Source organism: Notolabrus celidotus, chromosome 22 (assembly GCF_009762535.1).
Source record: "Notolabrus celidotus isolate fNotCel1 chromosome 22, fNotCel1.pri, whole genome shotgun sequence".
In the NCBI taxonomy this organism is placed as follows: Eukaryota; Metazoa; Chordata; class Actinopteri; order Labriformes; family Labridae; genus Notolabrus; species Notolabrus celidotus.
This window is the reverse complement of record NC_048293.1, coordinates 24,801,164-24,826,668: the sequence shown is the minus strand read 5'-3', so window position 1 is coordinate 24,826,668 and position 25,505 is coordinate 24,801,164. Positions and strand designations below refer to the sequence as shown.

General features: G+C 43.3%; 1 protein-coding gene across 3 annotated transcripts in view; it reads left to right on the top strand.

Annotated features, from left to right (window-relative positions):
* fgfr3 (fibroblast growth factor receptor 3) overlaps positions 1 to 25,505 on the top strand; it is a 94,707-nt gene that overhangs the window by 23,170 nt on the left and 46,032 nt on the right. For 2 of the 3 annotated variants that reach the window (XM_034675350.1, XM_034675351.1), the window contains exons 3-4: positions 10,455 to 10,718; positions 15,313 to 15,366. In XM_034675350.1, the coding sequence (XP_034531241.1) occupies positions 10,455 to 10,718; positions 15,313 to 15,366 (318 nt within the window). Of the gene's footprint in view, positions 1 to 10,454; positions 10,719 to 15,312; positions 15,379 to 25,505 lie in introns of all 3 variants that reach the window. The other variant, XM_034675349.1, reaches the window with a different exon arrangement.

Sequence of the window (25,505 nt, the reverse complement as noted above, 5' to 3'; positions counted from 1 at the left end):
TCATTCAGGGGATCACTAATCATATTAAGTAACTTGCTGCTTAAAAAAGACGCTTAAAGCTTTGACGTCCAAATTCTGCAATCCAAAAAGCCGCCTTGTAATCGGATTGGTTCCTCCGTGTTGTTAAAGGAAGTGTAATTATGTTGTATAGTAGCCCCACACACACTCCGCAGACATCCTGGCTTTTGTGGGCCGAGCTTCTTACACTTGTCTGCTGAATTGAAACTAGGCCAGTTCGTCTTTGGAATGACAATTAACCATGGACCGAGCCCAGGCCCTATTCTGGGGCTGCGTGGGGATGGAGGGCAGATGGGGGCGACGATGAGGGTATGAAAGGAGCAAAGACGATTGGGCGCTGCCAAGATGCTCTGGACGTACAGTAGCTTCCGATGCTCGTTAGCGCAGCCGAGAGGAGGGTTAGCACCAGGGGGGAGGAGAGGAGGAGGCGAGGAGGGAGGGCGAGGCTGGCACAGGCCGGGGCGGGATGTTTAGAGGCAACGTCTATCTTTAACTTGATTTTAGGAGCTCTTTTGATAAAGCCCAAGAAGAATAGAGGCAACAAGCTGGGGAAACCCTCCCTCCCTCCTCCCCTCTTTCTCCCCTTTTCTCCTCTCCTCCTTGATCTCTGCCGAGCCATCCCTCTTTTCTCTCCATCTCCTCCTGGCAGGCTTCTCCACAACGGTGTGAGGTTGTCAGGCTGGCCCAGATTAGGGGCATTGTCCGAAGGTATTTACATCCGGCCAAACCATATTAAACAGAGATTAGGGGGTTTTCACTGCACATTGCAAAAAAGAAGAAAAAAAACAGAGGGGTAAAAAAAAAAGAAGAAGGAGCCTTTTTAGGAGGAGCAGGATTTACAATTGGAATAGCTGTGAAATGGAGGAAGAGAAATGTGCTCTTTATGGAGAGAGGAGGGGGTGATGGTTGGTGGTGGTTTGAGGGGGGCCTCCACAGATCCTGTTTGAAGGTCATGTGATGCTGGCTTGTCTGAGGGGGTGTTGAGTGTGCCAAACAGTTGGCAGCCGCTCCGGTTTTTCAGCAGAGGAAGCAGAAGTGAAAGAATCTGTTGGCGGGACACAGCGAGCAGACGGGCTGCTGTGGAGGACATCCCGGTCTGAAACAGCCTGTCCGTCTGTGTGTCTGTAACTCTTCAGGAAATGTATTCAAAGATAATCTCTTTTTATTACAACTTTGGTCCATTTTTTTTTAGACTTGGCCAACATTTTTAATAAGGTTGTTCTTACCAAGTTGACTGCAGAGGTCTGGAGGCATGGAAACATTGAGAAAAACATGTGGCGGGACACATTATTAGATGTCAGATATCCAGTTTTTATAACTAACTCTCTGGTTAGCTGAATGGACTTCACAAAGGAAACTAATGAGGATAAAACTATAACCAAACTGTACAGTATGTGTTTGTTTCAACTCTGGCTGTCTTGAAAAGTTGTCTCTAATATTTCAAGTGTGCTCACTCCAGCGTTTATCCATGCTACCCAGCTAGCTATTAGCTCCTTTATAGAAAGACTGTTTAACTTTGTAAAAGATACATAACCAATTCTTCCAATTACAAAAATAAAAAAAGGTTGATATATGAGTGATAAAATGACAAATATATCCATTAAAAAACATACTTTGCTTCTACAGTCTTCATAGATCTGCTAGATGAGCTCAAAGCTGCTTATTTTAGCTAGCTTTAGCAGGATTTTGCTCTGTTTTGACTTAACTTAGCATTTAATCAACCTCTTAACTATAAAAGAGAGATAAAAGCCATTCCTAAAAATCAAAAACTATCATTTCAGAGTGATAAAATTGCAGTCTGCTGTCTTAGTAAACCTGGTGGCGCAGCAAGTTGCAAGCAGCAAAAGTTGCAAGCAGCAAAAGTTGCAAGCAGCAAAAGTTGCAAGCAGCAAGCACCAAGCACCAAGCAGCAAGCACCAAGCACCAAGCAGCAAGCACCAAGCAAGCACCAAGCAAGCACCAAGCAAGCTGCAAGCAAGCTGCAAGCAAGCTGCAAGCAAGCTGCAAGCAAGCTGCAAGCTTTTTACCACAAATAAGACATATAACCAATTATCGCCTTTGTATGATATTTTAAGACTGATAAAATCTCATATCTCTCCATTCAAAACATGTTTTGGTTTGCTGCTACAGTCCAAGTTGATCTGGTGATGCAGCTGGTGTTAGCTAGCATTGGAGAGATCTTGCTCTATAACTGACTCATATAATCAAATTGACTTCACTAAAAGTTCACCTTGAATCATTTTTCAAAATATTTCATGTTAAGCAAGTTTGATTGATCTTGGATAAACTATCATTAGACATAGCAATTGTGGGAAATTGCTACTAAGGCTTATTTTAAAACTTGATCTGATCTTCAAAGCACTCTTACTTTTTGGATTTTTATGAAGTGATGATTACGTGTTCCAGATCTTTGCAATCACTTAAATGTGAACTGTACAACTTTATAACAAAGGGGTTACTTGAGCTAGAATGAGAGAATAAGCCTCAAATTGTGCTAACCTTTAACTTTCAACATGCATGCTGTCCTTTTCCTCACTGCACACATCCATGCTTCACACACACACACACACACCAATTGGCTGAAAGCGGTCACAGAAATGTGGAAAGTATTTTCACTGCCTGCACAGAAAGAAAAGGGAGTCCAGTCTTTCAGCAGTGGAAGCAAACAACTAATTACCTGCAATAAAAAAGGCCATTTGTCGCTGAATTGTTTGCCACTGGTTCTGGAGCAGACCGCTCTACAGATGTTGGAAACATGTTGTATTATTAGCTCAGTGTAGTGAGGAGGAGGAGGAGGAGGAGGAGGAAAAAAGGGAAGCTTGATAAAGATGGATGTCTCCCCGGCCCATCTGGAATCCATCACTTTCAAAAAGGGCTCTAAAAGCAGATATGGTTTAAAAAGGTATGTGTGGCTGCTTTTCTACTCCGCTGTATAAAGTACCTGCTAAGCCCCCCTAAAGACACAGAGACTTGTAATCTTTCTAATGTTTATGATCCTTCTTGGCGGCCTGTTTGAACCTGCGGGGATGCCTCTGTATGCAAAGCAGTCAGGCTGAAGAAGAAGACATCATTTTGAAACAGCTTCATAAATCAGTCTGGAGAGTCAGTGGTTTGGAGGGATACTAAATTTTTCAGATGTGGAGTATCTGGTGTAATTGAAGTACCCACAGGTTCAGCATTTCAGCACAATGAAGTTATTCCTCTGTATTTGTCTCCTCCAGAGCAGAAAATGAATTTGTCAAACTGCCAGCACAGTGATGCCATGATTTAGTTGTTTACTGACAGATGTGACAATCAGGAAAATACTCTCTTCACTCTGAATTTTAAACAGGCAAACACATCAGGAAGCAGTGTACACACAGTCTGACACAAAACAAGATTTCAAACAACATTTTAAGGATGCAGAGTTGTCTCATATCTTGAATGTGGAGCTGATGTTTCCATTTTTACCTGCTGAGAACTCACAACTTAGTGTGGAGAGCTTAAACAGGAATGACAGAGTGAATGATGCAATCAAGACGTGTTAAAAAGAAGTGACGGTTTGAGAAATTCTGCAGCTACATATCAAGTATCAAAGGGAAAAGAAGGATGTTTCACTTTACCTGGAGCCAAATCTGCATTAGAAACTAGGAATGCACCAATCCTACTTTTTAGGTCCTGATACCGATACCGATACCTTGGCTTTGGTATCAGCTGATCCGATCCTGGTATTGATTTAACAATCTCTATTCCTTAATGTGAGGATAGAATCGTGTTATTGCCTGAAGTTGCCAAAACATATGTTGCAAGCTTCGGCGGAGTTGTTTGCAAAAGAATCATGCACCTAAACTGCAGAGCCTCTGTAGTTATCCTCCATCATGCTCCACCGGGCAAAAATCCACAGACCAGCCGGTGCTGTTGACATAGGAGACTCACATGGCTGTTGTAAACACAGACAGGTATAGAGCTGAGATGAAAGGATCTGCCGTATGGATCGGCATTATACATCGGCCCCTTGTCACCGATATCCGATCTAGCTTTTTGAGTCCGATCTAGCCGATATCCGATACCAGGATCGGATCGGTGCATCCCTAATCAAAACAAAGAATCATTTGATTTGATGGATCATTAAAGAAGTGCAAGAAAGAGATGCATCTTGAATCTGGAAATGGCAAGAAGTGCTTTTTAAAGAATCCTAGCATTACTCTTCTAAACTTTAAAGTAATCCCACTTAACAATCCAATTAAGTTTTAGTGTGAAGCATCAAATCCCTGCACCGATTTAGATGCAAAAGATGATTTGAAAGTCATTGAAAGTGATGTAGCAGCCCTGTCTCCCCCCTACAGAGGATCAGTCTGTGTTACCGCCCCTCATTTGGCACAAAAGTTGTACAAACTCGACTTCAGTGTGTTTTCTAATCTACACGTCATCCTTGTTCCCTCCTGTGACCTGATACGACAGCAGACATGGCGACAGCCCCTCGCTCCGTCTCCCCTCTTTCCTGTTACTCAAAGAATCCCTCACTCACTCCCTGCGTGTGTGTGAGACTGTGTGCATGTGTGTTTCGAGAGGCAGGCGTGGAAAGGCTTCCCACATAAAGAGGCCTTTTTATCCCCAGGGCCGCAGCCTGCCCGCCGGCCCCTGGAGAAGTTTGTAGAGGATAAATAAACCTCTTCAGACGCACAGAAAAGATGGAGTCTCTGAGCGGCGCTTTAGCGGACAGCGGACCGCAGTATCTCAAAGAGAGACTTTATTTTATTCTGAAGGGCTATTTGTTATGATATCGAGCAGAGAGGGTTAGTAGGGCCAGGAGGGCAGGGGCCTCTTGATTTATGGAGTGACCGTCCAGCTTGTAGTCAATGCACTCACACACACAAACTCACAGAAACACACACACACATGCGCTGTTCCTTGTTACAGATACATGCATGCACACATATCAGATCCCACATGTACACACACTCAAGAGTACATATCACACATTGCTTCCAGCTGGCCCGAAGTTCCGGCGAGAGTCTCCCACCCCTTCTGCAAACACACACACTCACTCTCTCTCTCTGTCGCACACACACACACAGGAGGCAGAGAGCTCACACATGGCACTCCGGACGAGAAAGCAGCAGGAACGTGTCGTTGTTAAAGTGAGGTTAAACGGCATCAGAACCCTGCAGCTGATATTTAATGTATCTGCTTTGATTTAAAAATCACTGCATGAATAAATCAGAGCTGAGGAGATTCTGACAAAGATATCCGCCATGACGGTTCACAGAGAACAAAGAGTGTAAACACTAAAGATTCAAGAAGACTAAACCCTTTGAATTAGAGCTTTTAATAACAGAGAATTGTAGAATTTCTGCCTGTGACATCAGTGCAGTCAAAGCGGTACACAGTCTTCCTCTGTGTTTGCTGCACACTTACTCTCCATTGTGAGGCTTTATTTGTTTACGTTCATCAAGCCTTCCCCCCCCCAAAGTCTTCCCTGCCCAAGCCAGACCAACAAAACATTATTCTTAAACTCTGGAGACCAAGTTCAACTCTTGTAACTTCACTTCTTATAGTTTGAAGGCCTCATGAAGCGCTTCTTCTAGTGCAGGAACCAAAAATTCAATCTGTTCTTGCTGTTGAAATGTAGGTAAAGAACCTAGCTATTAGAAGGGTTGTGATGGAAAGCTCCTGTGGTCAAACTGTGGACCTGATTCTAGCTCTTCTAATAACAATAATAAAAATAATACATTTTATTTATAAAGCGCTTTTCTAAAAACTCAAAGATGCTGCACAAAGGACAAAACATCATATAAAACAACAAAATAGTAAAAACATGAATGAAATACATTTAAAAGCAGTTCTAAATAGGAGGGTTTTGGTGAGTGTTTTGAAGGTGGACAGGTTGGGGCAGTTTCTAATGTTAAGTGGTAAGGCGTCCCAGAGGGTGGGGTGGCGACAGAGAAAGCTCTGTCCCCCCCAGGTTTGGTGCTTGGTGTCAGGTGGTAGGGAGAGGAGGTGGGCGTTGGAGGATTGGAGGTGTGGTGGTGGAGCAGGTCGGTGAGGTAAGTGGGGGCCTGGTTATGGAGGAGGATTTTAAAATGTATGCACTGTCTGATAGGGAGCCAGTGGAGGTTTTGGAGGACAGGGGTGATGTGGTCACGGGAGCGGGTGTAGGTGAGCAGGCGGGCGGCAGAGTTCTGGATATATTGTATTTTGTTGAGTTGTTTTGAAGGAAGACCATAGAAGATGCTTTTACAGTAGTCGAGTCTGGATGTGATAAAGGAGTGGATCAGGGTTTCAGCGGTGGAAAAGGAGAAATGTAGGTGAAGAACCTAGCTGTTAGAAGGGTTGTGATGGAAAGCTCCTGTGGTCAAACTCTAATCCTTCTAAGATTCACTTTCATGAAATCTCATCGCCAGATTCACAGAATCAAGAGACACATTATTTCTCTCTACACTTGAAACACAGCGGTTGTAGCTTTGATTCCTTTCTTGCTCACACGTTGAGAAAGAAAGGTGGCTGGAAAAACTCCCACGTTCATATTCATTCAGTTCCACATGTTCCCACTTTCTCAGTACAGCAGCACAGTCCTCCACAGCTGGACGCACGGCAGCTGGAAAATGTCTCTGCAGGAATTCAAAGTGCTCACTCACTGATTATGAATTCCTCTCTCTGCACATTCATGTGTCACTGTTACACCAAGAAACGTCTACCATCAGTGTGATCAGACTTGTGCATTACAGGACATTCTCTTGAAAGGGTTCAACAAGGTCTCTCTCTCTTTCTCTCTGGAGCCCCGGTGACTGGGTAGATCTGTCCTGAGAGGTCGTGCAGGGGCGCACAGTGAAGCCTTTCAAACCCCAAAACCCACTGCTCTTTTCTTCTCCGCTCGTTCAAATCTGCATTTCAAAGTGACGGATCAGAAGCAGAAACAGATATTCCGTCATGCACGGTGACCAAAGGAAGAAAGGCTTTGCTCTTTAATGTGTCACCTGAGAGACGGAGGGTGTTTGTCCCTCGATGTATACAGGCCATATCTGTTGTTTTGCTTTGTTTTCTTCTTCTGCTAAATTGCATTTGTTCAGCCTCTGGCAGTGTAAACATCCAAGCGGTGCACAAACCGTCCTCCTATCTATTTTCCCAGGATCAAAGCGAGAGGATTCCTTTCTACAACAGGATCACACAGAGGCATGGCTTTGCTTTTGCTATTAACAAATGCTAATTAAAATAAGCTGCAGTGCTTAATCCATATTTTCCTCCGAGGAGACCACAGAAGCTTAAAATACACGTACTAATGTAGAGAATAATAGCTGACACATGCTCAGAACAAACACTCTGTGCCACATGTTTCATTAATTATCAGGCTAATCAAAAATGTAATTAGTTGTATGTGTTCCTTTAATATAAATAATGATATTTAAAGGATCAGTTCACACAAATTACTATAAATAAGGATGGGAAGACAAATATCTAATCACATAAATGGAAGCTATCTACAAGTAATATATGTATCTTTGTATTTCAAATGTATTAGGCCTTTAAGCTGTACATTTATTCACACATTACAAAGAAGCAGTGGAGCGTCGGTGCTGCTGCGTACTCAGAGGAGCTTGTGTTGAGTGCTCAGGCTCCATAAAGCCAAAGTGAGCTATGAGCCTCTGGAGATTATTATATCTGCTCCCATAAAGCCCAGCGCCCCCCATGTTTAAGACCTGAAGATATTCTAAGACCCATTTTCTCCTTTTCTTCCACACAGGTCATAAGTCATACTCAAAAGGTATAGCGAGCCATTCATGCTGGGCTTGAATTTATGCTCAGTGCGCCGCCGCCCGCCTCTCTGTTTTTCTTCTCCTGAATGGACCTTTCTGCATTGAAGAAGAAGAAAAAAAAAAGACGGTGTTGTAAATATACTTGTCAAAGCCAGAGGCCACGCACAGCCATGTTAAGCACAGTATTGACTTAACATCTCCTGTAGTTTTAATGGGTAGAATAATACGAGAGAGAAAACAATTCACAACTCATCCATTCAGCTCGCTTTACGCAAGAGCTGCAGCACAAAAGAAGGAATCGCTGAAGAATGCCTGAAGTGTTAAAGAGCGAGAGGAAACGAGGACGTGAGACGCTTTTGAATGGGTTGTTTCTGCTAAATCAGATCTTCTTCTATCACCTGTAACATACTGCACACTTTCCATGCAGTGCTGCACTCAAGTGACCTCTTGATACTTTCCTTGAGTACTTCAAAGACTTATTGATTTTCATCCAATGTAACTGTGTGCTTTTACTCTGCCTTGACCCCGCTCAGAAGACATGACGGAAAGCAGGAGATACATGGTTTAGAAATGGGAAATGTTCAGTAGAAGTTAATATGAAGTTAATACAAAAACAAGAATGCTTAAAGGGTTTGTTGATCAGTGATTTTGCTGTGGCAGCTGATGAGTGAGTGTGGCGCTTTGTATAGAAACATGAACATAAAAGACTGCCAAAGCCAAACATGCAAAACCACAGTCATTTGTCATCAGAGCTGTCAATCAATCATCTTGTATCATTAAATAACTGATAAAAAAACTCAACATGAGGTGACTATTTTGGCTTCAATCGAGGTAGCTGTTGGTCAGTCCATGATTTTATAAAGTCTGTGTTCCAGCTTCCTCTTCATGAAAGAAGAAGTTTGAAGCTGCAACAAAATATGGAGAGCTTTTTTTTTCATTGACCCTTTAAAGACCAAAAAATGAATCAATAATGAAACAATCTTAAGTTGCATTTTTAACCACAGTGTTCTCTGTTTTTGTCTTCATGTCCTTGGCTAAAGAAATCTTTGAGTGCGTCTTCTGTGTGAGTAGTTTTATTCTAAAGGGCTGACAATATCCCCACATTCAGAGGTGTTTCAAACTATCTCTGGCTCGGTTACCTGCCGCTTCTCCCACATAAACAACACCCCTGTCCGTCTGTCAATGAGGGATAGCTTTGCTCCTTGTCCGCGCCGTCAGCCTTCCTTCGTGTCGATGGAACCCATCTATAATTTAAAGTTCCTATTATGTATTCTCAGTGAAGATTGTTTCGTCTCGACCGCTCCTTATTTCAACCTTCCCTCTCAACTCCAATTTCCTAATCTCAGTTCAAGGCTGTCTGCGAGAGGGGGCTGCGTTCATGTTCGCCTCTGTTAGGCCGCCGCCCTTTCACAGGGTCAACAGTGGGAGTGTTTGCCGTCATAAATCACTCTCTTAACACACCTCATTCTGTCTTTCCCATGCTTGGGTTGTGTGTGCAAACAAGTGTGTGTTTGTGTGTGTACTCTGTTGCCCAAGCAGCTCATTCAAACACTCTCACAGCAGTTTTTTTTTATGCATATGTGAAAGTATGCATGTGTCTGTGTGCATATAAGTGTCCTTGTGTTCTTGTACATAGCGGCGTTCGTTTGAATGGTTGCCAGAGAGACCAGAGTGTGCATGAGGTCGTCTTTTTTGTCTCGTGTTGACGGCGTTGGTGTGTAATTTAAGTCTGGTTGAGAGGACGCCGCTGATTGAAGGAAGAGAAGAGACACAAGGGGACCCTGTGTTTATTTGTCCCTCCGTGTCTCGTCCTTCTTCAGCATCCTTAGTGAGGCCTGTAAACATGTTGATTTTTCCCCGGCTCTGACCACGCTGGCACACGGAGCTGGTGGAGTAAATGAGCTGGTGTGTGACGGAGAGTGTTTGAGAGGAGAAGGAGGAAGGAGGAAGGAGGGGGGGTTGCATTTCCACACAGTTCAGATCTGTCCCCTTCCTCCATGCTGGAATAAGAAGTCGCACTTTTCTGACTTCCAGAGGCAGATTAGCTGATAGCTCGCCAGCGGGTCGGCAGTTAATTCTGCATCACTGCCTCTTTGTTACAGCAGGATTCAGGGCCTTTTTCTTGTACTGACTGAGTTTGCCTCTTGATTATGCTGCGGAAAAAGCGAAAATCATGCTCATGCAAAATCTTAAACCCTAATTTATTAGAAACCTGCAGAGTATACCTGCAGGGAGATGAGTGATTCTGACTTTAGAGGTAGCAAACAGGCTGATTCTTTGTTTCCTCCTACGTTTTCATACACTCTGCCCTTATAGCCATCAGCAATGTACAAGAAAATGATTTTCTTATTAAAGTTAATTATTAAATACCTTTCCATATTGAGTGACTCATAATTTTGTCTTTGAAATGTGCCTACATCTCTACAAGTCAAAGCAAAAGCAGAGGAATGCACACCATGCAGCTGAAAAGAGGCAAATATTCACATTCAAGGAGCACTGGAGGATATTTTGCATTTTTACTTGATTAAAGAGAACCAGAATTCACCAAAAATTCATCCCATGCATCATCTCTAAATTGAATGTGCTGCTGCATAATGAATTCGTATTAAAAGATTAAAAAATGCTTTACAAAATCAGGATAACGCAGAATGTAAATCACAAGTCGTCCTTCATAACCCACTCTGTCTCCTCTTTTGTCCTCAGACTCCGTGTCCAGCGAGACAGCCTTCCTGGAGGACTATGTTCTTGGCATGGGGGACACCCTGGAGATGTCATGTGACCTGGAGGACCACTCGGAGCCCGTCGTCTGGTTCAAAGATGGCGCGGGGCTGGTGCCAGGGAACAGGACGCGGCTGGGACAGAGGATGTTACGCATCATCAATGTGTCGTACGAGGACTCGGGCGTGTACTCCTGCCGGCTCGCCCACAGCAACACGCTGCTCAGCAACTACACCATCCGGGTGACAGGTGAGCAACGAGTCATTTGCTTGAGCTTGGTACATCCTTGCTCTTGAACTTCAGAGTAGCGACACTCTTGACACAAGATCCAAAGAACAGAAGGCAGACTTGGAGAGTCTTGATCTAAGCACATTGATTTTTTAGGATGCTGTACAGCTCAATCTTGTAACCCTTATCATGGCTACTACAGATAATGAGGTCCTGGTCATGAGAGTTTTCTTTAAATGAAAAGTCTGTTGCCAGAAGTAAAAGAAATGTGCTGTATTCTGCCTCACATTCAGTGGCACTGTCATTTAAGTCAGCTTTAAAACCAAGGACACTCTGATTATCTGAGCTACCTGACTCACTTACAGAGCTCTGATGGAAACAGACACTCCAGCTCCAAAAAAACCCAAACCTGCCTCGATTCCCCTGCCCGCCTGACAGACAGACATCTGAGAATCAAAGTGCTCTCTCCGCATAAACAGTCTCAGCGGCGATGTCTCCACATGACATCTTTTCATAACAGTGTGTAGAAAAACACTGAAAACTTAGCTGTGGAGAGAAATTCTATTATTTTCTCCTGCTCAGTTTCACAGCTGCGCACACACACACATACACACACACTTAGAGAAACACGGACTTTTACCTAGCCGAGTTTCACACAGATTCCTCTCCCGATGCAGCCAAAGGTGAAAATCATTATCGTACGAGGGGATGAGGAAAGACGTAAACAAGTGTGTGATGTAAACAGCTTTAATACGAATGCATGAAGGAGAGGAGGAGAGGAGGAGAGGAGGAGAGGAGGAGAGGAGGAGAGGAGGAGGAGAGGAGGAGGAGGTGGAGGTGGGGAGTGTAGGGGGTCAGAAGGGAGCGAGCTGTGGCGTGAAAGCCTGGCTGCTTCTCCCCGTAAAACTCCTGGGCACCAGCTGAGCCGGTTATTGACAACTAATTAGAAAGCAATTAGCTCGAAACATTTCATCATTGGAAACAGATGGGGTGGCAAGAAATGAGAGAGTTCGCTCCCTCTTAACTCACCCCCCACCTACACACACACACACTCATTCATTCACACACGCACACAGATGCATGTGTCTGGCTTTCAGCCGGGGAGAAAATAGCCATTTCCAGGACTGATCAGAGGTGGACAGCTTCTCCTCGCGGAGCCACATATCATCTCCAGATTCTGCAGGACGACACATGCAAACACGCTCCCAGCAGCGATTATTCAAAAGGAAGAAAACATCCATCTTCCAGAGGCATGTTCAGCTTTCAAGCCCACTTTTCCTCCTCTTGAATCTGGAGCAGAAAAGAGCGTCCCGTTGAGCTGAAACAACTGCGTCTCCTTCAGGAGAAAAAAAAACACACACACAGGGAGCGAATCCATCACAGCACATTGTCATACATCCCATATATCATTGTAGCACTCAGTACATGTTTAAATAAGTTCTGAAGTCAGATGTTTTACAGTCTGTGTCGGCAATATCCTGCTCTCCCCTTCGTATTGCTCGTTCTTCACTCTGTACTCCAAACACAGAGACTCAGCTTCTTCTCAAACACACACACCGACTGTGTTTCACCTCAAATATTTGAGTAAGGTGTCAGGTATTTAGGAGCGGTATCACGTTTACCACTTGGACGGCGTCCAGACAGCAGATGTTGAAAAGCTCATATTTTACACTCACACACGGTATGAAGAGGCTTTAACATGAGGGGATGAAATCTACAGGTTCTGCATTGAATATCTAAAGATGAGGAACTTCTTTTGGAGGTTTTATAGACAGAAGAATCTGTGGAAGTCTATTGGATGATTTGTTTTGAACACAAATAGTGAAATGTGTTGTTTTGAGCTGCATGAAGATCAGTTTAGTGAAAGCAAATAGCGAGCTGGTGTAATTGTTTGCAGATTTCCTTGAACAGATGAAACTGTCATGTCTTTGGCACCGGTCCGTACCACAACACCAGTTTGGAGAATCCTTTGTTTCAAGATGAGACTTGTCTTCAGCTATTTAACCAACAAAATAACCACTGCTTTTTTTATTAGTAAGTCAAAGAACAACACACAAAGTACAAACAGACTCAGCAGATGTAACGTGAGGTGGGGAAATGATCCGGGAAAGCCAGAGAGAAGTCCACTGGTTTCTTGGCGGATCTGCGGTGCACAGGTTGAGACGTTCAGAAGTGAAGACAGGAGCTTGACAAGTAGCGTCTCTATAAGTTATCAGATACACAAGATAGCAGGATAGAGCAGGATGAAACACTTTGAGGGGAATTCACAAAAAATGGATTTCAGACCCAAATAGCATCAAGATTGGTTCATCATGTCCCCCTCTATCTGCTCCATCTCAAAGCCCAGTTCAAAAAACACATCCTCTAATGATATTCAAGCACAATGGTTTTGAGACAACCCGTACTATTCTACTTTGGAGCCGATGACGACAGATGTGATACATATTTCCCCGTTTGTATCCTGCTTGCTTCCTGGAGCGAGCTGGCAGAAGCAGCTTGTCCAGATTAAGAAAGTAAATAAAAAACACTCTGTCGTGAGTAATGGCACAGCCTGTGTCCACAGGGGTTGGGCCCTGGACAGCCTGAGATTAATTAACCTCGTGTTAGTGTAATGTGATGTATTAAAGATATTACAATAAAAATTTCAAAGTAAAACAGAAGTGGACCTGTTATCTTAATCGCTGAAAAGGTGGAGCGTCAGAAGGCTTATAAATACTCCAGATCTCCACGTGGAAATGTTGCTCTAACTGAAGGCGGCTGTTAGCGCTGATGTTTGTGAATTAGGTGTTATTTGCAAAGAGGCTCAGTTGCATAGACAAGGGAATATTCTGCTCCAGATGCACAGTGCACTGCAGCACAGATCATAGTGCATTGAACCCTTTGCAGGTGCTTGCTGAATTCGACAGTGTTCTTTCATTTGCACAGGTTTAGAGGGCGCAAAAGTTGCACAATCCCTTTGTGAATCAGTCCCTACTGAAGTATATCTTCTTCAGACATGAGAAACGAACCAGGACAGTTTGATGATATTTTGCAGAACAGCTGACACCTGAGAGCATGATACAATGGGCAATAGAGCGCTGTATGACTGGGCTATGAGCTAATCTAACATGGCCTTCGTGCACTGACAGGTGATGCAAGATTTGACCTCTTCTGTTTTGTCTTTTTGTTGTCTTTGTAAACGCAAGCTGCAGAATAGACCATTAAGACCAATATTCAACCACAAAAGTCTTCCAACTTAATATCTGTGAATTTGACGTGGCTACAATTTAGTGTTTGGACTTCCACACACAACCTTTTAGCTACCATTTACTTGGAACGATGTGCAGAAGGACTTGAAACTGACACATCTTGTAACTCTGGGGGAATTCATTTGTACTGTACACTGTATTTGCTTTCACTGTTAGTTGAAGAAAACATGTGCATTGAAAAAAGAAATGTTGGGCGCTGGTTTGGCCTAGTGGTTGAATCATGTGTCCCATGTATAGGGGTGGGTTACCTGGGTTCGGATCCAACCTGCAGCCCTTTTCTGCACATGGTTCCCCACTCTCTCTCTCCAGGTTTATCACTCTATCCACTGTCATATCATCTTGATGAAGGCATAAAAACACAGAAATAAACTTTGAAAAACAACATTTAGACACAATAAAAAAACTCTGAGTTCACTGGTTCCAGTAATTACACTCGCACGATTCCATTGTCAGGGTTTATATTCCACCCAGTCATTTATTCAAGGCTGCCCCATTTTCTCTAAGATGGAGCGCGTACCGACTGCAGTGTGGGTCAGACTAGTTTATTTCTGCTGCCACAACAGCAGACTGGAGTTGTGGACTGCTGTGTTAAAAAATAGAAAGTAAAATCCTGTGTGTCAGGAGTTTCAGGAGCAGTTTTAGCTCACCAGGGTTTTGGAGGTAACAGCTGGCTCTCATTAACCAGACCTGTGGAGCTGAACCTGAAAGCTTCAAGGTCACATCGAAAATAATTACAACGCCGCCGTGAAAATGTTTGATACAGCGAATCTAAACAGTCATATCTGTGGAGAATAATTAGAGGCCATCTGACACGCTAACTGTGAGTTGGTGTGTCGTGCGGGGATAGAACGAGTTTGTGTTCTTGTGTCTGCACACGCGAACGCAGCACAGCTAATGACCCCTCTCATTTGTAACGTCTGTGGAAATGTTTGGGTTGTTATATCTGAGCGAGCCGCCGCCGCCGCTGCCGCAGAGAACTGTGGACTCATTCATGAGTTTCTCAACGAGTCGGTTACAGTTTGCATTCATGCAGAAGCTCGTGTGTGTGTATCTGTGTGTGCATGCGTTTAATCACACTCATTTGTGAACACACACCATTTAATCTCCACTGGGTGTTTAACATGCACCAAATTCCTGCTTTGTTTTTTCCCCTCTTTGTTTTCCTCTGGTCTTGCATGAAATCAGCTGCAAGCTACAAGCTTTCCAGATGTGACTTTATGTAATCTGATGGTGACAAAGTTCAAGACAACTGAAGACTCAAACTTTCTCTTTAGACACAGAAGTTGCGTAAAGGATCAAATTCAGATGCAGAAAAGATCCGTCCCAATCACTTCATTGATTCCAGTCTTTCTGTCTTCTCTCTCCAGATTCTCTGTCATCGGGTGATGATGAAGACTATGACGAAGATCCAGAAGATGCAGGTAATGGAAATGGTGAATTCATAATTATTATTTTTTAATTTTCATAAGTCATGTAAGCAGGGAGCCTCTCCTGCTTACAGGGATATATAGAGTGATAATAATAAAACAGTGTGTTACAGCATTCATCTTAGAAAGACAAAAAACTTAACAGTCAAAGAATTTCAACACAAAGAAGGAAGTAAGAAGCACTGATAACCCAGCAGGAAGCAGGAACTGTGTCAAGTTTGTATATTAAACAATGAAGTTTACTCCAAGGTACTAAAATGCTGCTGCACCTGAACTAAAAACGGTCTTAGCTCCACAAACCATACCAGTATGAGACATTTAAAGAGAGCGTAAAGCTCCTGTGTGGAGTTTTTAACGGGTTGTGGACAGTGGCGGTTCTGGGGAGGGGCCAACCGGGACCAGTGCCCCTGTAAAATTGAACCTGGACCCCCCTGTGGCCCCCCCTCCACACCAAACAAATATTATACAATAAAAAAAGCTTCGGTATCACGCCGATGTTACAGGCAGAACACATGCATGTGGCACTTGGTTCCAGTCCCTTAGAGCACTAAGGGACTCATGTTGAGTGTAAACAGCTGCTGTCAGTCTGCATGTTGATCTAGTACACAGTAGTATATATGTCTAGTATAAAGGGATGCACTGATTTTGTTTGTTTGTTTGTTCTCAGCCGGTCCTCGCCCTCCTCAGTCTCTTTTGTCAGGGTTGAATGTGTCCCTCTGACAACACCCTGGGCCCCAGCCTGGCCCCCCCAGTAAAATTGGTCTAGAACCGCCACTGGTTGTGGAGCCAGGTGAATTTGATAGTGACACCTCTTTATGACCTGCAAAAGTAAAAAAGACTAATTGCAACAAGATGAATAATTTCTTTGCTGTCATTCTTAATCCCTGTAACCGCTGATGGAGGGTAGGTGTCAAGCTGCCCACAAATGAAACACTCTGACTATTGAGTGTCAGAAAAAGTATATATCTGCAAACCGGCAAAGAGATAAATTGACCACTTTGTCCACTAAAAAATCTACACAAAAGAGTTCCTTACAGGAGCTTTAAAATGACAAAAAAAAGTTGGGCTTATCTGCTTTTAAATTTTTCCTTTTTGTCTACTTTATTTTCCTTCACGCCTTTGAATGCATCCCCCCCATCTCTGCAAAGAGAACGAAGCAGCCCCTCCAGGTGTTTGCACCATAAGAAGCAGCTTTCTGAGCACTAAAACATCCAGTGTTAATCTGCTCCGTGATTCATGCGTCAAAAAAATGCAACCTGAGTTCCATTAAGGCAGCATGAAGTGCGTCGTTAAGCTTAATGAGCAGCACCTGCTGCCACACAGACTGCTCAGTGAAGCTGTGAACCGCTGTGAGGAAAGGAGATACAACTTTAGTCGAAGGTTACACATTTACAATCTGAATGGAGACATTTTACACATTACAAGTGTATTTATTATTATGCCAATGGATTAGTGCCGGCCTGAGTCAGTGTGGATATATGATGGATAAAACAGGTTCTCATGCTGCTGTTTCCCAAATATTTCTCACACAACTTCAAGCAAAGCAGGACAGAAGTCCAGGTAATGTCTGGATGAGAATTTCAGCTGTTCAATATTTCATGAGGAGTTTTGTGCATGTGTGGATACAGCTCTACAGCCATTTAGGAATAGAAATTGTCACATCACAATCTTTATGTCTGCATTTAATCTGCAGTTTTTGAATCTGGCTCATTTCACATGTCACTACAATGAAAGATTTTGTTTGTTTAAGCGACGAGAATCAATAGGAAGTGAGTCTTCATCAGCAGTTTTGTGACTATGATTGGATTTATGCATCTGATTAGAGTTTTCTGTCTGTAATTTGAGTTATACGACCCCTATAAGCGCTCTCTGTCTCACTGTACTCACATTCAAGCCTCTCCCCAGAGCACTAAACTAAATGGCACCATCGCTGGCATCAAAAGTCGCTGGATCTCCAGAGGGTAACACCCCTCTCTGTGCTCGGCTGTGATGTGAGCTGTTTTGGCACACGGAGCCGTGCCGAGTTCAGGTGCAGGTGAACAAAGAACGATGAGGGATGGCTTCTGCCGGCTGCGTGCGGCTTTACACGCTCAGTTCTTGTCAGCTATTGCACGACTCCTGAGAGACAGAAAGCGTCTCCACCCCTCGGTGGGCTCTCGACCAGCCAGACGCCACATTGAGCTGGCATTGTTGTAGAGAACAGAGAGACACAGAGGAGAGAGTGAGACGCTCAGAGACGGATGGAAAAAAAAGGGAATGAAATTATAGGAATACAGAGAAAGAGGAAGTGAAGTAAGTGAGACAAAAGAAAGCCTGGGACAGACTCTGACAAACTTTCAGACAGAGAGGCGGATGTGTTTAAGTTATATTTATACCTTTTTATAAGAGCTTTTTATACATTTTATAACTGTCTGCATACTTTCACTAGAGTTCAAAGGAGAAAGATTGAGTCAAGCGAAACCCTGAAAAACAGCCAAAGAGATGTCAACAGTTTCAAACCATCCATCATGCCTCAAACTGAATCCCAGTCCACCTTAACTGCTGGACATAACCAGAGCCAGAGGCGATATGGATCTGGTTCTGTGACGGACGCCCAGCCGAAATCAAAACCCCCCTTTTTTTGGAAACGTCTCTACAAAGCCCTGACCGAATCACTCGTCACTCACAGCTCTGAATCAAACTCTCAGACAGTGACAGTGACTCTGTCTGCCGCTGCTCTAACAGCCTGAATGCAGCATGCTCGTCATATACGTTCCACCAGATCTATTGCTACTCAACTTCTGTCAGTGCATGGTGAGAGATGTAGGAAGAGATGGCCCTGAGGGCAAAAAGATAGAAAGATTTTCATAACTTTGAAGACATGAGAGCGATAAAACCAGAAAAGTGACAGAGAAGGGATAGAAAACACTGCACGTGAATCCAGATGTGGTCACGTTTTGAGGTGTCACTTGCCTGCCTTCATTGATATAGATTGGGTAGTTAGTTCGCCTGGGTGTGTTTGGTAAACTTAAAGTTTATCCACTCTATCAGAATCCGTTTGAGTCAACCCGTGTGATTCCTGTCACCTTCTTACTGTCAAATAAAAGCAGAGGAAGCACTCCACGAAAGATTTCACTGCTTTATGAGGGCAAAAGAGTTCAACCGTGTGCTTATTTACATTATTCAGACATTTATCGGGACACTGGAGCACACATCATGACACCAGAGCACCTTCTGTAAGCTAACTAACTGAAATAAATCAGTTTGCAAAGTTTAATCTTTGTTACGTTACAGGAAACTACAAATCAGTGCATGACCTCATCAGTGAGTCCTGCAAAAATCTGTGTTGATCAAAGAAAAGTAGTTTAAAAAGAAGATCCTTACTTCATTTGCTTCCACTGCAAATGTACACTCCAGCGAGGGCCACATCTTTAGGACAGTGGGTGATGGTGGTCATGGGAAATGTAGTCTTCATGAGGAACACTACTGGTTTAGTCCGAAGGGGTCACAAGGATCAACACAACATGAAAAGAAAGAAAGAAAGAAAGAAAGAAAGAAAGAAAGAAAGAAAGAAAGAAAGAAAGAAAGAAAGAAAGAAAGAAAGAAAGAAAGAAAGAAAGAAAGGCAGGCAGACAGAAAGAGAAAGACAAAAAGACAGAAAGAAAGACAGAAAGAGAGTAAGAAAGAAAGACAGAAAGAAAGAAAGAAAGAAAGAAAGACAGAAAGAAAGAAAGACAGAAAGACAGAAAGAAAGGAAGAAAGAAAGAAAGACAGACAGAAAGAAAGAAAGACAGAAAGAAAGAAATACAGAAAGGAAGAAAGAAAGAAAGACAGAAAGAAAGGAAGAAAGAAAGAGAAAGGAAGAAAGACAGAAAGACAGAAAGAAAGAAAGACAGAAAGACAGAAAGAAAGACAGAAAGAAAGACAGAAAGAAAGGAAGACAGACAGAAAGAAAGACAGAAAGAAAGAGAAAGACAAAAAGACAGAAAGACAGAAAGAAAAAGACAGAAAGACAGAAAGAAAGAAAGACAGAAAGACAGAAAGAAAGACAGAAAGAAAGGAAGACAGAAAGAAAGACAGAAAGACAGAAAGAAAGGAAGACAGAAAGAAAGAGAGTAAGAAAGAAAGACAGACAGACAGACAGACAGACAGACAGACAGACAGACAGACAGACAGACAGACAGACAGACAGACAGAAAGAAATGTTTTTTATTAATCCCCAGGGGGAAATTCAATGTTTTCACTTGTGTTATTTTCAGTCATGCTACATGCACAGTTTTTTGGTATATACATACAATCATGCACACGCATGCAGTGAACATGCTTAGGGAGAGATGTCAGAGTGAGGATGCTGCCATCAACCAGCTCACCCCAAGCAGTTGGGGGTCCGGTGCCTTGCTCAAGGGCACCTCTGCAGTGCCCAGGCAAGTGAACCAGCACCTCTCCTCTCGAACCGGCGACCCTTCGGTTCCCAAGCCAAGTCCCTATGGACTGAGCTACTGTAAGAGACATCATATCAAAGCTTGTTCTCCGTCAACAGAAAAGGTTTCCCCGCTCTGAGTTTTAAAAGTTTCTGTTGACTTTAAAACAGCAAACGGAGCCGCTTTCTTCATCTCTGCATTTTTAATGCGAAGGATTTCCTCCCTGTCAGAGCAGATGAGAAAGAAATCTGTATCTAATGAGGCATTTGTTGCTGATGACGGCACGCAGAGGGAGCTCTGAAAAAGACGGCCTGTCAAAAACAGGTAACAACCGTTTATAAGATGGAAAAAAGACTCGGCTCTCCACGAAGTAATTACCTCCGTATTTATACTAATACTCTTATTTAAGACTCTGAAATTAAAAAATAATATTGTAGTTCTTTTTGTAGCTCTCCAAGCACTCCATCTTTTAATGAACAAAGGAATGTCTGGTAATATTCTTTGTCTCGGTGCTATCGCTTTCAACATTTAATCCCTTCATTCTGCTCACTTGGATGTCGGAGGATTATTGTTGTAATCTGGCGACATATTAATACTGAACTGCCTTTTTTCTTTCAGGCGTTTATCTGAGATGTAGAGCGATAACAGCAGAAAGCAGCAGAAAGCTTTCCTTTAGTCGTCTTTGTCCTGAGAGCTGTTGTGGGAAAGCTCTACACCTGTGTTGTAAAACCTGAATGTGGACTTTCAGCTCCCAGCTTCAGCCCGGGGCGGTTTTTTAAACTGGCTGAAGTGGCAGCAGCTTACTGCAGACATCCTGAATGCCGGTAAATAGCCCCAGACTGCCAGAGTTAATCTCTGGATGTAAGTCTACCTCATGACATACGGGGCTCCCATTTCCTGGCCAAAAGGAGAGGGATTAGCCCAGAAATGTTAAACCCCATATCGCTGCTTAATGTCCGCTAAGCCACCGCTAATTAGCCGGCTGTAGCAGGAAGGAGCCATGTGATGAGCCACACGGCCGGCCGGAGAGTCCCTGTAGGTAGTCGGAAGAACGTCCACATCCACACGCAGAGAGGACGCCGATAAAGACGTGGAGAGGTGGTGACATAAATGAGAAAGGAGTGAGGAAACATTTTCTGATTGACAGCCGGATGGAGAGAGTAGCAGAGAGAGAAAGAGAGAGAGAGGAGAAAAGGTGGCTCAAACCAGAGAAGATTTAAGGAGTTGAGTCACTCAGTGGCTGCCAGTAGAAGTGATGCTGCTGCTGGCCCTCAGCGCACTGATCTCAGAATCTCAGAGGAGAGACACACAGACAGTCAGACAGACACGCCGCTGCTGCAGTCATGAGCTCATTCTCCAGCAGCCTCCAGGACTCGCTCAGCCGTCTCCCAAAGCCTCCTGGGAAAAAAAGAAGCAGGGATGATAGACGCCTGCCCGGCAGCCCACAGTCATTCCTGCGGAGACGTCGATGCGCACAAATGATATTATCGACCAGTTTGTTAGATTGACACCACATTTGTGTTCAATTTCTACCCCGAGAGAACCACAGCAGCCATGACTGCTGATGCTGAATGTTTCCAGCTTACACCTTCTCTCACAGGGGGGACCAACTGTGTGTTAGTGACCGAGCTGTGAGGTCCATGTTTGGCATTTCCAGTCACAAAGGTGGCACAGTGGGTTGCAAAAATCACACAAAGACATTTTGGCATCTCTTCTGGAGGAATACTGTTTTTTGCAAGCTTTTGTCTGTGATGAGTTTGACTTAAAGTCTGATTCTTCAATGCAAGTTGGGGAGCTTGATGTTGTTTATGTGCGTAACAAATCAAACATCAAATGCTCCAATTAAGCCCATCGATTGGCTGATCAATCCAAGGTAAATTTCAGCATCAAGATGCCAAGAAGGTGCAGTGATTGGTGGATTTTGTGAGTAGCAGCATCACATGTCCCTGAGGGTTTAAAAACAGAACACATGCAACATGGTCTTTAAATACGTCATAGGTTGAGATAGATTACCATCAAATACTGTGACTAGCTATGGATCAGTGCCGTTTATTTCCCCCATGATGCCGTTAAGGGATCTGAAAGAATCCCTCTTCTCTGATATTTAACTGTGAAAATAATGAATGGAGATTCTTGAATCGAGGTTGCATCATCTTGAAACTGCAGCTCCAAAGAAGCCGTAGTGAAGAGAGTCAATGCTTCACACTCTGGATAAACTTTCCCTTAAAGGAACATTTTTTCATGATGAGACTAAGAGCAGGAGCAAAATAAGCATCAGTGGTGAGTGACCTCATCCCTTTACAAGAGGAAGACTCCAAGGGTCCTTCAGTGAAAACATATCTGACCTGTGATGGCTTTCATTGTGTCGTAGCTCTTCTTGTTGGAGCTCTCAGAATATGCTGTAAGAGGCAGCTTTTTACAAATGTCAGGACTAAAAGCATGAAGCTCTTTTTGGGTAATCGTGTTGACTTGGCAGAAGAGCAAATAAGGTCAGAGATCGAACAATCCTCTGCCCTCACACGATGAACCCGAGTATTTTTTTGCTGTTTGAAAAGCGTTGTACACACTCCGAGCCTGTGTGATGTGAAAGGACAGTGTGTGTGTGTGTGTGTGTGTGTGAGGGGGAGGAATGTTAACAGAGCCTAATCTGTGCTGTGCTGTGCTCCCAAGCTATGCAGCCTCCTTGTTTACCCTGGCAGGAGAGCAGAGAGCCGGACGCCGGGCCACGCTACGCTGCTCCACGGCCGCCATTCCTCCAACTCTGTTTGCCTTGAGTCCCTGCAGGCCCTCCGGGGGCAGCGTGCCTTCAAAGAGCACCAGTGTAATCTGTAATGAAATCTGCCTGTGTGCTCACAGGCGTCAGCGAGGGCAAATTATACAATTACACAATTAGACCCCCCCTCCCCCTCCTCTCCTCCTTTTCCATCGGATCGGTGTCTGAGCGCTGAAGGGCCCTGCGCTGTGGCGATCAGCAGCGCCCGTGTGTCCTGTCCTGCTCCAGCTAATTGCTGTTGCAGTGAAGTTGTGCTGATAGAGAGCTGCAGTCACGCTCCTCCGATCTGCAACACAGAGCCAGCAGGCAGAGGAAAAGTTAACTCAGAGCTGCAGGGGTTGTGTGTGGGTGTGTAGAACACTTGTAACGGCTCCGCTTTTAGTCCGAACACAAAGAAAATGTAATTAAACTCTGTTTTGCTAACAAAAAAGAAAAGCACTCAGACGGTGTAAACCTCAGCCAAGCCTGCACAATCCTCTTAACGTGTTGTTTTAATAACAGAAAGTATTTAAAAAACTTTAATCTGCATCTGGATCTGCATCAAAATACACACAGAGACTGAGAGCCATTAAACATGTGCCAGGTTTCCACTCCTTTGAGTGAGTGCAGGAGTTTATGAGAAAATCTTCCCAATCTTAAGAAATAATCCTGCAAGAAAAATAATCTTTAGAAAAATTCCTGGACCTCCACCAAAAGGTAATCATCTCAGTTGGGCTCATGGCCTAACTTTCCACCAAACCTTAACTCAAGTTACTCCCAATTCATAGGAACCAAACCAACCAGGAGAGAAGCCACCAGAGTGCCTTCAAACATCAGCTCCTCTTCAGATTCTGGAGGATTCTGCACATGCTTGTGATATCTTGTCCAACTTTGAAGGTTGTAAAAGTTGCAGAAGTGGAAAGTCTGAGAGACTTTACTTTCCTTAAACCTGAAACAAATCAAACCAATCACCCTTTATTCCCCACAGGCGTTTGCCACAAAGAGCACTACTTCTAAATTCAACATATTGATCTCTGTAGGTCTGCAGTGTTGCGTAAACAGCAGAGAGTACGAGGTATCTCTGGAATGATGCATGCTATAGACTTTGTTTTATTTTGCTGATCTAAAAGAATGTTTGTGCAGTCAGAAAGAAATCCTGCTGTCTCCTATCTAAGGTTTTGTAACCGAGCAGCACCCAAAATAACAAATAGAAGATTGCAAAACTGAAATATAAATGATGTACTGTATCTTTAAAAGGAAATCCATCAGAAGAGAAGACAAACTATTCATTGGAGCATTTGTGCCAGTGGCTCACAGTCCATCTTAAATGTGTTACACAGGCAAATAAAGCCTCAAAACATTGCAACTTTTTGAAAAATCTGCAGCAAAGTCTTAGAAAATTAAAAAGTTTAAGCTGCAACAATCAAAAAGAAAGTCTGCAGAAGATCTGAGATGTCCTGAGTTTTGTAGTGTTTGAGTTGCATCATGCATCAGCACATTAAAATGATGGTGAGTGTAATAGAGTGCTCTCTGCAGTACACATATCTGCTGAATGTGAATGCATGTTTGGTAATATCTGTTATGGCCTCTGGTGCCCAACATAAAGCAAACAAACACAGATACAGTTGTGTATTTTTAGGCTCCCCCTCCTCGGTTAACCTCTGCAGCTGACAGGTGGACATGACACTGTAACTGCTGAGCTGAGAGAACATGTTACGCTAAACCAGTTTCCACTACAGTGGCTGCATATCAGCGCAGGGCAGGGAGGGTTATCTACAGACCCCCCCGTCCCTGAGGGGTTTGAGGGGTATCTGCTCCAGTCCCCGTCCCCCCCCCTACTGCCAAGAAAATCCCACTCCCCTCTGCTGAGGAAATACCATCCAGCCAATTAGACACGGGATGGGATTTCTGTGTGTTGCTGAGCGAACGGAGCAGGACGGTACAGTAAATCAAAAACAAACCGACAGCCAGAGATCGACTACTGTTTGTGAGAAGAGAGAGGCTGCAGTGATTTCTGTCTGTAAGCTGCAGAGTGCAGTTAAGACTCTATGAGACCTAGATATCAAGTTTTAAGGATTACACAGAGATCTCTTTATTAAAGTTACACCAATTAAAGGACTCAAAATAAGACAATCAGCTCTGAAAATAAATCTACAACAAAATAAAAGTCTCCTTATTTGTGCTCAACGTTTATCCACCTCAGTTATTCAGCCGAACAAATGTTGATTTGTAACTTAAAAATCTTTTGTGTGGAAATGTTTTCTTTCAGCTTGGATTATAGTTATAAGAACAGAGGATTAGGGCCACATGGTGGATTTAAATAATTAGAGATTCTCTTAATAAGGTTGTGACATTGCAGAAAGAAGTTGCAACCTTTTCAGAATTAAATTTTAAAGAAAAAAGCTGAAACATTTCTACAAAAAAAAGCTTTTAAATTAACAAAAACAATGTTGGAATCTCACAGGATTAAAGCTATAATTATACTGTTATGGAGCATTGGTATATCAGTCTTTATAAAGCTATACTACAGGAGCTGCTGTCTTATTTATGCTCCTTATTGACTCCTGAAGTTGTCAGTGGCTGTCATCTTCGGTCCCATGGACACATTCTTTTTGTCATTCCTCAGACTCACTCTGTCTTTGGTAAAAGTGCTTTTAATGTCTTTGCTCCCTCTTCTTGGTTTGAGCTTCAGGGTCGCCTGAAACTGGATTCTTTAATTTGATTGGAGGTTTTTAAAACTAGGATAAAGGATCATGTGATCAGCTTGTGCACATGTTTTAGAGCTTAACACTGCTAACTTATAAATTAACTTATTTACTTATTAATTAGTTACATGTTATTGTATGTTTTGTCTTGTTCTCTTTGTGAAACTTTTTAATGCTGATGTCTTGGCCAGGACTCCCTTGTGAAAGAGATTTTGCATCTCAATGGGACTATTCCTGGTGAAATAAAGGTTAAATAAAATAAGAAATAAAGATAAC